At 41.3% G+C, this 12,193-nt stretch overlaps 1 protein-coding gene across 3 annotated transcripts in view; it reads left to right on the top strand.

Moving 5' to 3' along the window:
* Nucleotides 1-6,864: 6,864 nt before the first annotated feature.
* Nucleotides 6,865-12,193, top strand: part of CSTF2 (cleavage stimulation factor, 3' pre-RNA, subunit 2, 64kDa) — a 23,795-nt gene continuing 18,466 nt past the window's right edge. For 2 of the 3 annotated variants that reach the window (XM_012650073.1, XM_012650071.1), the window contains exons 1-6: nt 6,869-6,974; nt 8,057-8,135; nt 8,705-8,874; nt 9,520-9,656; nt 10,140-10,259; nt 10,373-10,510. In XM_012650073.1, coding sequence (XP_012505527.1) covers nt 6,917-6,974; nt 8,057-8,135; nt 8,705-8,874; nt 9,520-9,656; nt 10,140-10,259; nt 10,373-10,510 — 702 coding nt within the window. In that variant the 5' untranslated portion in view covers nt 6,869-6,916. Of the gene's footprint in view, nt 6,975-8,056; nt 8,136-8,704; nt 8,875-9,519; nt 9,657-10,139; nt 10,260-10,372; nt 10,511-12,193 lie in introns of all 3 variants that reach the window. The other variant, XM_012650072.1, reaches the window with a different exon arrangement.

Here is a 12,193-nt window from a genome sequence, read left to right as displayed (position 1 = left end):
CAAGTGACTTACCCCAAGGCCCAGACCATACCGTACTAATTGGTGGAGATTTTCCCTGGCACAGAGCCCATCTGCAAAGGCTGGTAGAAGTGGCTGTTTTCTCAAATGGACAACTTTGAACCAAAAACCACAAATTGTTAGAGTAGGAGACTAAGAGACAGGGCTGAGATCTGATGCAGGGGCTTGCCAATCAGGTGCAGGTATTAAAATAAATAACTCTTAAGCAGAAGCTAACTAGAGGGGCTGATAACCACAGGCAAGAACCGGCTGTGACTGGCTTGTCTCTGTCACTTTACATGAACTTTGGCTAATTATAATATCACTTACATTGTGGTTTTAAAATTTCCCCACCTTTGAAATCACTATAACAGTTCCAAAACAACCATATAAAGGATTAAAATGGGAAGGAACCCAATTCTAAGAATTACTGCCCAAATTCTTAGTAAAAGCCAACCCCTTGGCCTTATTCCTCCCCTCAGTAAGACTACAAAAGATTTAAAACCACTTACTCTCCAGGCAGCTGCTCTTTTTCAAGCCTGCCTGCTCTCCTCCTTGAGAGTGTATTAGGTTGGTGCAAAAGTAATTGTGGTTTCAGACCACGAATTTTAAATCATTATAGCTAGGCTCAAAGGCATCTTTACTAATTGAAATAGGAACCATTATAATCAACACATTTTTGCCAATGAGAAATAAGTTTGCTTATTCCTGTAGCAAAAAAAAATCCATGCTTTGGGATTCCACGAACTCTTGGAAAGCATTTTCTGCATCCTGCTGGTTGTGGAAGCGTTTTCCTTGCAAAAAGGTGTTGAGATGCTTGAAGAAGGGGTAGTCGGTTGGCCAGAGGTCAGGTGAATGTGGCATATGAGGCAAAACTTCGTACCCCAACTCATTCAACTTTTGAAGCACTGGTTGTGTGATGTGTGGTGGGGCGTTGTCATGGAGAAGAATTGGGCCCTTTCTGTTGACCAATGCCGGCTGCAGGCGTTGCAGTTTTCAGTGCATCTCATCGATTTGCTGAGCATGCTTCTCAGATGTAATGGTTTTGCCAAGATTCAGAAAGCTGTAGCGGATCAGACCGGCAGCAGACCACCAAACTGTGACCATGACCTTTTAATGGTGTAAGTTTGGCTTTGGGAAGTGCTTTGGAGCTTCCTCTTAGTCCAACCACTGAGCTGGTCATCGCCGGTTGTTGAAGAAAATCCACTTTTCATCGCATGTCACAATCAGATCGAGAAATGGTTCGTTCTCATTGCATGGAAGAAGAGAAGACGAGGCTGGGCACGGTGGCTCACGCCTGTAATCCTAGCATTCTGGGAGGCCGAGGCGGGTGGATCGCTCAAAGTCAGAAGTTCGAGACCAGCCTGAGCAAGAGCGAGACCCCGTCTCTACTAAAAATAGAAAGAAATTAATTGGACAACTAAAAATATATAGAAAAAAATTAGCCGGGCATGGTGGCGCATGCCTGTAGTCCCAGCTACTCGGGAGGCTGAGGCAGGAGGATCGCTTGAGCCCAAGGGTTTGAGGTTGCTGTGAGCTAGGCTGAAGCCACGGCACTCTAGCCTGGGCAACAGAGCCAGACTCTGTCTCAAAAAAAAAAAAAAAAAAAAAAAGAAAGAAAAGAAAGTAGAGTGGGCTGATAGGAGGGAATGGGAAGTTAGTGTTTAATGGGTATATAGTTTCATTTTGGGAAAATAAAAAATTTCTGGAAATGGATGGTGGTGATAGGTGCATAGCAGTGTAAATGCCCCTGATCTGTACATGTTAAAATGGAGAAATTTTAAGTTATATACAGTTGACCCTTGACCAACATGAGTTTGAATTGCACAGGTCCATCTATACATGGATTTTTTTCAACAAAATGAAGACTGAAAATACAGTGTTCTCAGATGCAAACCCCATGTATACAGAGTGCCAACTTTTTGTATACGTGGGTTCCATGGGATTTGAGTATGTGTGAATTTTGGTATATTTGGGGGGTCCTGGAACCAATCCCCCACATACACTGAGAGATGACTGTATATTTTGCCACAATAAAAAAATACATAGCATACTAAAACTATCTCATGGATTTTGTGAGAATCAAATGAGATCTATGTAGAAAAGCCTTGTAATCTATACAGCTCTTCACAAATGTTAGCTCTTCTTAGTCATTATCACCCCAATTTCCCCCAACCTGATACCATTACCCACATGCTCTACCTAACCATGCTTACACAGCAGCACCCACTTTAAGTGCTATATGGTGATAGCTACCTTCATCTTGTTAAACCCTAGATGCTATGTGATATGGTCTGGATATTTGTCCCCTCCAAATACCATGTTGAAATTTGATCCCCAATGTTAGAGGTAGGGCCGAGTGGGAGGTGTTTGGGTCATGGGGGCAGATCCCTCATGAATGGCTTGGTGCCCTCTTGCAATAATGAGTGAGTTCTCACTTTATTAATTCATACAAGAGCTGGCTGTTTATAGGAGCCTGGCACCACCTCCTCCCTCTATTGTTCCTGCTCCTGTCATGTAACATGCCTGCTTCCCCTTTGCCTTCTGCCTTGATAGGAAGCTACCTGAAGCCCTCACCAGAAGCAGATATTAGTGCCATGCTTATACAGCCTGCAGAACCATGTCCCAAATAAACCTCTTTTCTTTGTAAATTACCAAGCCTCAGGTATTTCCTTAATAGCAATGCAAAATAGACTAACACACCATGTGCTAGGCAACAATATCCCTGAGTTCTGATTCTGAAACAGAACAAGCCCACAAAGAGACATAAGTTTTAGACCAGCCTAGTGGATTCCAGGTTTAAAAAAAAACCAAAGACTTCCTCCTTTTACCCAGTTTTTCCTAGTCCTTGGCTTGGAAGCAGTCCTCATTTGTAACAAGAGGTCACCATGACTTTGCCAAGGATAGAGCAAATCTTCCTCAAATCCTCTTGAACTCCCTGGCCTTCTACCAAGCAACATATCTCATAACGCAGACTTTGAGCAGGTGAACAACCCTGAACCTTCTTTGAAGGAATAGGATTCTGGGAAAAGAATACAAAAAATATACACAGTGTGCACTGAGAACAAAATTAGTTAGCTAAGAAACAAAAATTGAAAATGCTAAAATTTAAAGACCTGAATGATCAGTTTGGATGGATTGGACAACTCTTTGTTGAGTAGTTTCAGGGCTGAACTCTCAAATATTCCTAAGAAGTGTAGATATTGCTATAGAACCAGTCTGATTATGCAGTAGGGCAGAACTTAGGAATGGTATTTCTTTCTGGAAAGCAAGCCAACTGATACCTTCATCCAGATACTGATTAGGACCTGTGTCAGCATCAGGTGCTCTCTGGGGGCTACAAGTTTCCTTAGCTCTTGCAGGTGCTGCTCGTTGAAGATTTCTCCTAACACACCAGTGTCATCTGGCACCTTTTTCATGTATTGATATTTAACCAGTAGTTGCTGCCTTTTCACATATTCCCTGCAGGACCACTGAGGGATTTCATTCCATGACTCTTTGAGGAACTTTAAACATGCATCATACATGAGGTAGTACTTATCCTAGCCTTGGAAATTTGACCTTCTATGACCAGGAGAAAGAACCCACATCTCTGTGCCCTCACAGTCATGAAATGTCTTTGCTTGCTTCACTTATGCGTACCTCATCCAAGACTGTTAGTGTAATCGACAAGATTGGATAAGAACTCTTTTCCACATAACTTTCTGAAAAGGCCCCACAAATCTTGACTATGGTTTTCCAAATTCTTTGATACTCCACTAGGTACACTTTCTCTTGTGTTCAAAACCCCAAGAAACATTTATCCTATATATTTAGTCCCATTTACATAAAAATGTTTCTTTCCTTATGTTCCCTCTACCTCGTCACACCTTACCTATATGATTGTGTTAATTGAGGCTCAGTCATAACACCTACAACAGCAAGAGACATTCTACCTTGTATCTTCACTTTGATATAAACTGGAGGCAAAAGAAATGTCATTCAGGGAGTGTCGCAATGAAGGGAAAGACTCTCGCGGACAGGAGCTGAGGCAGAGGTCGCTGGTACATAAGTGAAACCTAAAGATAAAAAAAAGCAAGTGCTTAGGACATATCCCATACACACACCTCCTCTTTTATAACCAGTAGAGTGAGGGTCGTTGCTGAAGTGATAGAATCAATAGTCCATTTTCCACAGATGGTTGATGATAGCAGAACAAGGCCCGGCTAAGTGCCTCAACCTTTTCTTGAGTGGCTCATTATTAGGAGCCACTGACCCACCATCACCAAGTCATGTGCTCTACACTCTTTCTCAAAAATGGCAATAAAATACGCTGAGCCATCCACATTTCCTCAGTTGTACTGAGAGGCAAGAGATACAGCAGTTAAGCAGTCTCTGGAGCCAGAGCAACCTGAGTTCAAACCATGACTTGGCTGCTTGTTGTGGGACCTAGGGACATAAGTTAAGTTACTTCAACATGTTTATCTATAAAACAAGTGTGACAGGCAGAAGTCCAAAATGGCCCCAAGATTTTCTGACCCCCTTGATGTATTTGCCCTGCGTAATTTCCAGGACAGTGATTATAATGTATTTTACTCTCATGATTAGGTTATGTTACATAGCACAGTTGACCTTAATATAAAGAGATTATCTGGGTGGGCCTGGCCCAAATACAAGAGTCCTTTAAAAGCAAAGTTCTCCCCAGCTGGTCAAAGAAGAGGAAGTCAGAGATTCAGAGGATAAGAAGGTTTCAATATGCTATTGCTGGCTCTGAGATGTAGAAGCTCACATGTAAAGACCAGAAAGAAGCCTCTAGGAGCAAAGAGTGACAGGCCCCAGCCAACAGCCAGCAAGGAAATAAGAACTTCAGTCCTACAACTACAAAGAACCAAATTCTGCCAAGAAAAATGAGCTTGGAAGCTGACTCTTCCCTGGAGACTCCAGATAAGAGCCCAATACCTTGATTTCAGTCTTGTGAGATCCTAAGCAGAGAACCCAATAAAGTTCACTCAGATTTCTGACCTACAAATCTGTGAGCTAATAAATGAGTGTTGTTATAAGCCATTAAGTTTATGGAAATCTCTTACACAACAATAGAAAACAAATACGAGGATAGACCAAATGCTCAATAAATGTTAGCTTTTATTATTACTAATTCATTGGGATCAGCCACAGTTGTGAAAAGGCTAAAGCATGAATTATTTGTGCAAGGTTGGCAATGCAACATGGCCTTAAGATCCAGGGTCCGTTTGGTCTAATATGGCTTATATTAACAGGGTCTCAAGGGGAGAGACATTATTGGCATTCGATGGGGGGAGGGGCTCATTGTGTAGGACTACCCTGTCTCTACTTATCATCTCTGGCTCTCCTCAGCATCAGTCATTGCCAAAACCAAAAATGCTCCTGTACATTTCCAAACATCCTCCCCTACAAGGAGTGGTTTTGGCTTGAGAACTTTGAGAACTGCTTTAAGGGAAATTTCATAAGAAAGCACAGTTGTCCTAAATGTTGCCATAAAGCTACCTGAATAACTACCATGCTACCCAAGTTGTATGACTCTAAGAATCATCAGGGGCACTTGTTTAAAAATAATGACTCCCAAGTTCTCTCTCTGGAATCACATTCAATATGCCTGGGGTGGAGCCCCAGGAATCTATACCCTTACTTAAGTGCCCCAGGTGAATCTTTTGTCCATGTAAGTCTGTAAAACACTAGGTTAGAAATATATCTGGCCATACATGCATTTAAGCAAAGGTTCACCACACTGCAACAATGACACACACCACATTTGAAACCGTACCTTTTATGGAGCTGTAAGTCTCGTTTTGGACTACCCTATTATACAAGATGTTCTCTTGGTCAGACAGTGATTGCAAATAGAACTCCAGAGTCCTGGAAGTAGGAATATTTTTCCAAAACTATCTTTACTAGAATTACTTCTTAAAGTGACATGCTCCACGGTGTAAAGTAGCACTTATTTTTTCTACATATTTCTCATATTTCATGTACACTTCTAATACATGTAGAATAAAAACGTCCGTGCCTCAAATTCTGTGGCTATTTGACTATCTGTCTCCCTTTTTCGGACAAGTCCCTGGTAGAGCTCTTGGCTCCTACCATTTTTCATTCCCTAACCCTATTCTCCATAGGTGCCCTGTGGGTTTCCTCCAATCCAGGTAAGGGCTGTCTTTCCAGAAAGTGGCAACGACTAGTCCTGCACGCCATATCCCAAGGGCGCAGGCACCAGAGCGTCGACTCACCGGTCAATGATGTTTTCTGTTGTTTCCAATACTCTGCCTGCCAATGTCCCCCGCCGCACGACCTCGCCACTAGCACACGGAGCCCAAAGGCTCCACGAGAGCAGATGGGCGTCTGCTCTCCCTGGCCCTCCCCCATTTCCCCAGCTACGCTGGTGCTTAGACATAGAGCGCTGCTCATTCTTGCACCCTACCGGATGGCGCGACTCTATTCCCCCATCTCCACACACTCTCGGCTTTAGCAAAATAATAATATGCACGCTGCCGGGGCGAGCCCAAGCACTTCCCTCCCCTAATAAGGCGGAACTAAAATGAAAAGTGCCACAGTTGTTATCAAGTGACTCCCCTGTTACCAAGGTAAAGCCGTTGCCGCCATCTTTATTGTGGTTGATGAGTACTTGCGTCAGCCTAAAGCAGAATAAGGAAGTCAGCGCGGCCCCGGCTGTAACTGGCTCACAGCGGAATTATTCTCAGGCTGTAGCTCCGCCCAGAAGTGGTGGTTAGTCTTCGCATGGACGAAACGCGCGCCGGCGACTGGAAGCAATGTCGCCAGCAGAGTGGCCCCGCGTCCGCCCCGCCCAGGCTCTTCCGGTTCACGTGCCCTACAAAAGCGCGGTCTGCTGTGGGCTTGTGCGCCATACGGAAGTGGGCTTTGGCGCACCGGAAGCCACCGAAAGAGAGGTATGGCGGGCTTGTCTGTGAGAGACCCTGCGGTGGATCGTTCTCTACGTTCTGTGTTCGGTGAGAGGAATTCGTTGGAGCCAAGCATCTGGGAGGGACCGAAAGAGGCAGGGAGTGGCGAGGAACGCCCCTCTGCACCTCCAACCTCATGAATCGCCACAGGAGCCGGCGATGCGTCGCGCGAGCAGCTCTTCCCTGCCTATCCTGTAGGATGGCCAACCTGGTGGACTCGTGGGCAAAGAGACACTCTCTTTCCCCAGAGGTCTTGTAGGCTTTCCGCAGTATCGTTGAGGATGTTAGACTAGCATCCAGCTTATATGGGTTTCTCCATAAACTTCAATTATCTAGAAGAGAAGGCGCATGGCAGCAGTCCCTCAGTGTCCCGTACTATTCTCACCCCCTATCCCACAATACAGATTATATATACTGAGGTATAGAGCCCTGTGTCCACTTCCCGCCCTCTGCTAAAGACTTTCATCTTTGGCTTTTTACCTGTAACATTTTAGTTCATTGATAGTGGTAGCGGCCATTTGGTGTCTTGAGATGGATTGTAAATAAATGAATGAATGAATAATTAACACCTTGTCGGAAGAATTTTAATTAAAGAGGAGCTAAACTATTCTTAGTAACCTTTTTCGCTGAAATAAGTTGTTTTTTTAAAGTACGTGTGGTTGTTTTAAAGCGCTTTTGAAAGGGATATGACAAAGCAGTTCTGGATAATTTTTACTTTCATGATCATTCTCCCTTTAAGTGTATATGTGGAAATACGGGCATATGAACCTGTTTTAAAAATTATAACATTGACATTTTTGGTAGTCATTGATAAGATTTGCAGACCTTCAGGTAAATAGCAATGCCTAAGTATTTATTTTCACCAAAGTTAAGGAAAATCTGATACTTCTCAGATCAGTCTGAGAACTAACGTTTAGGAGTATCTTTCCCTTTTATATTTAGTCTCAGTGGTATAGTTCCCTTGTTAAGTGGTCTAAAGAAATACATTGGAATTGGGAGAACACAATTTTGAGTCAGTTGTTATGTATTTAATATTTAATGATATAAATAGGTAGTAATACCATTTGCTTTCTCACTAAAAATCTGGGTTACAAACTCAGAATTTTAATGTTACCTGTTTTCTTCCTTAGTGGGGAACATTCCTTATGAAGCTACTGAAGAGCAGTTGAAGGACATTTTTTCTGAGGTTGGACCTGTTGTTAGTTTCAGGTGAGATCCCCTTTTACTTCTTGGTAGGAGCTTCTTAAAAATCACCACAAATTTGGCTCTTAGTAATAACGGCAGGCATTTTTTACTGGTGACTTTTCACATGCATTTATTTTTGTAACTGCTTTTTTGTTTGTTTTTTGAGACAAGTCTCGCTATATCACCCAGGCTGGTCTTGAACTCCTGGCCTCAAATGATCCTCCAGCCTCAGACTCCCAAGTAGCTGGGACTACAGGCCCATGCCACTGCACTCAGCTAATTTTTAAAAAATTTTTTAGGAATGGAGTCTTGCTGTGTTGCCCAGGCTGATCTTTAACTCCTGGCCTCAAGCAATCCTCCCACCTCTGTAACAGCTTTTTTGAAATATAATTCACATACCATCCAATTCACATTCATTCTTACATAAAAAGATATGGTTTTTTCATTAAAAGTATTTTTAAAAATATTTCAGTGAGGCCATCAGAGTTGTAAGGTTACTTATCTTACAGTGGGTCAAATTAGAGTATGGCAGTGTCAACAGGAACCCTGTATGTGTGTAACATTTGTGCCTAATACTTGGTTCTGCTCTCTAGATTGGTATATGACAGGGAGACAGGAAAGCCAAAGGGTTATGGCTTCTGTGAATACCAAGACCAAGAGACGGCCCTTAGTGCCATGCGGAACCTGAATGGGCGCGAATTCAGTGGGAGAGCACTTCGAGTGGACAATGCTGCCAGTGAAAAGAACAAAGAAGAGCTGAAGAGTGAGTGTAATCCCAAGTTGTATGCAATATGAATTACTAAACATGTAATGATGAAGATTTTCCATTTATGGTATGTTTTGAATATGCTGGAATTGGTATCCACACAGCTTCTTTACTTAATCAACCTGAGGTGCCTGAGTTAGGGAAGTATATATCTTTGAGAAACAGGTAAAGTTGACTTTAGAAGTTCTTCAGTTACCAAGGAGTTGATTTCTTGTTAAAAGATGAATTCAGGTTCAGCAAGCCATTAATAGCACTAGCTATGTCATTGTCACACCTCTGACTATGTTGCCAGATGTGTAACTGGTAGGAGTACTAAAGACATTTTTATAGCTTTTTTCATGAGGTTACAAATCCAGGAATTTTTTTAATTAGCATCTTTTTCTATTTAAACCTTTTGCTTCTGAAATGGCTTGTCGAAAGAAAATATGACTGTTCTCTAATTGTACCAGCCTTCCTCTGAGAACAGAAAATATACTCTCCCTTTCCTTCACAGAAACAAGAGACTTTTAATTCATTTATTTCTCAGCTCCAGAGAATTTAGTTATCAGCTGATTCTTGCAGCAGCTCTGGAAAGTAGACATTTGAAATGATTCAGCTTTTTATTTTGCCTCCCTAACTTTCTTGTACTTTCTTTCCGATTAGGCCTTGGCACTGGTGCCCCTGTCATTGAGTCACCTTATGGAGAGACCATCAGTCCTGAGGATGCCCCTGAGTCCATTAGCAAAGCAGTTGCCAGTCTTCCACCAGAGCAGATGTTTGAGCTGATGAAACAAATGAAGGTGGGAGGAGGCATTAGGTTATGAATAAAGCAAATTACATCAGGTTTTCAAGGAGTTAATTGGTAAAATTAATGGAATTAGTTCCCTGAGCTCAAATAGAAATTGTGTCTATAGACTACCATTTCTTGCACCTCGAATATTCTGTATGTGCACAATAAATTTTACATTTCATACAAAGAACTTTCTGTTTTTGTACATGAACACAACTACTCACATAATCCAACTGGGTTTTTGTGGCCCATAGATATCAGATGTAGATATTAAAATGGGGCTTTTTTTCCTAAATGATAGTATTACAATATTTGAAATGCCTCTTCCTTCTCTTGCCTTCCATGACCAAGATTTTTTGTGCCATGCAAAAACTGATGATAACTTAAAGATCCTCTTGAATATTACATTTCTCAGATGGGAATGGCTCTAAATCACTATCAATTTCTAGGTAATAAGTACTGAACCTGATGATGAATCTGCTTATCTTCTCAGCTTTGTGTCCAGAATAGCCCTCAGGAAGCACGGAACATGTTGCTTCAGAACCCTCAATTGGCTTATGCTTTGCTGCAAGCACAGGTAGTGATGAGAATTGTGGATCCAGAGATTGCCCTGGTGAGTGCTTCTTGTTCTTTTATAAGATGACAGGGCAAACCTTGAGTGGGATAGGAACTACCTGATTGCTTGGTTAAACAGACAGCTCATAGGTTTGTCTTTTTACTTTTTAGAAAATTCTGCATCGCCAGACAAATATCCCAACGCTGATTGCAGGCAACCCTCAGCCAGTCCATGGTGCTGGGCCTGGCTCAGGATCCAATGTGTCCATGAACCAGCAGAATCCTCAGGCCCCTCAGGCCCAGTCTTTGGTAGGGCTTTATCCCTTAACATTTCTTTTGTCTGTCTTAGAATGTCATTTTCTTTTTAGGAGAATATATTGAAAGAAGAATGGTCAGGAACCAGAGATGATAATTTCAGTTTCCAGGCATAAAAGCAATTTCCAGGTTGCAGAGCACATGGCATCTGAATAGATTCGATCCCAAGCTTGTAAAACAAAGAAATCCTTCCTGTATGCCCTATTCTTATAAGCTAACTTTGTGTGTATGTGCATGCCTGGCACTGTGGTTGGCACTTCGTAATTCCATATGCATTATTTCATTTAATCCTGACAGCAATTGTATGAGGTTGGCACTCTTATTATCTCCATTCTTACCAATGAAAAATTAAAGCTCACTTTCCAAACATGACACAAAACTCTGAAGCCATAAAAAATTGATACATCCGAAAACTAAAAAATTTCTGTGTAAAGAAAAAGAAACATCAAAAACAAATGACAAATTGGGAAAAAGTATTTGCCACACACATGATGGACCACAGACTTATTAATAAAGAGCCCTTAGTCCTGTTGAAGAATGTTTGTTGCCACATTATGATAGCGAAAAATTGGCAATGTCCTAAATGTATATCAGTGGAAGAATGGAGAAAATGTGGTGTATTTATCCAACAGAATACTTGACAACAGTTAAATAAATGACACATATCAGTATGAATGACTTTCAAAAACATAATTCCATACAGCAGTTAAGATGAACTAGGACACATGGTATCAACACAAATAACTCAAAAACATAATACCATACAAAAGTGAAACTAAGTGAATGTGGAAGCATTCCCTAAATGTTGGATATATGTGTCTGCATAAATCTCAAAAATATGTTGAGTGAGTTGCAGAAGAATACATTGAATGTGTAATGATCCATAGAAAATGTTTAAAAATCTGTAAGAATTTTTAGTGGTTGTCTAAGGAGAATGGGGTACAAGATGTGATTGGGGAAGACCATACAGGAGATTTAATTTATTTCCTAAGCCGGGTGGCTATTTTATTTTCTATATGACTTGTATATCAGCAGCTTTTCGTGCTAAAGAAAAAAAGGCCTCCTATAAATAAGTAAGAAAATTTCCAATAACCCAGTAGAAAAATGGGCAATAGACATGAACAGTTCACAAAAGTGGAAATATAAAGTAAATATGAAAAAGTATTCCACCTCAAAATGAGACAATATAATAAATTATCTGTCACTAATAAATAAAACAAGATAATGTAAATAGAAACTACAATAAGCTATCACTTGTCACCTATCAGATTGGCCAAAGTAAACAATTTGGATGGATTGTATGAAGGTACAGGGCAGAAGCTGCCAAACGTTTTCTGTAATTGGCCAGATAGTAGATATTTTTGGCTTCGCAGGCCATAGGATCTCTGTCACAACTACTCTGCCATAGTAGTATGAAATCAGCCATAGATAATACACAAACAAGTGTGTGTGGTTGTGTTCTAATAAAACTTTATTTATACCAGACAGCCAGATTTGGCCCATGGGCCATAGTTTGTCAACCCCTGCTCTAAATAAATAAATACTTTTTGAGAGAGAGAGAGGAAATAAACTAAGGCCCAGAGAAGTTACCTGGTCCAGAAATTACACAATTTTAAGTGGCAAGTCTAGTTCTTAACCTCGTTCTGTCTGAACTCAGCCTGTTTTCTCTTAAGACCA

This window comes from Propithecus coquereli, unplaced genomic scaffold (genome assembly GCF_000956105.1).
Source record: "Propithecus coquereli isolate 6110/MARCELLA unplaced genomic scaffold, Pcoq_1.0 Scaffold31, whole genome shotgun sequence".
NCBI lineage: Eukaryota > Metazoa > Chordata > Mammalia > Primates > Indriidae > Propithecus > Propithecus coquereli.
The sequence above is the reverse complement of the archived record's forward strand: the minus strand, read 5'-3'. Positions and strand labels throughout refer to the sequence as shown.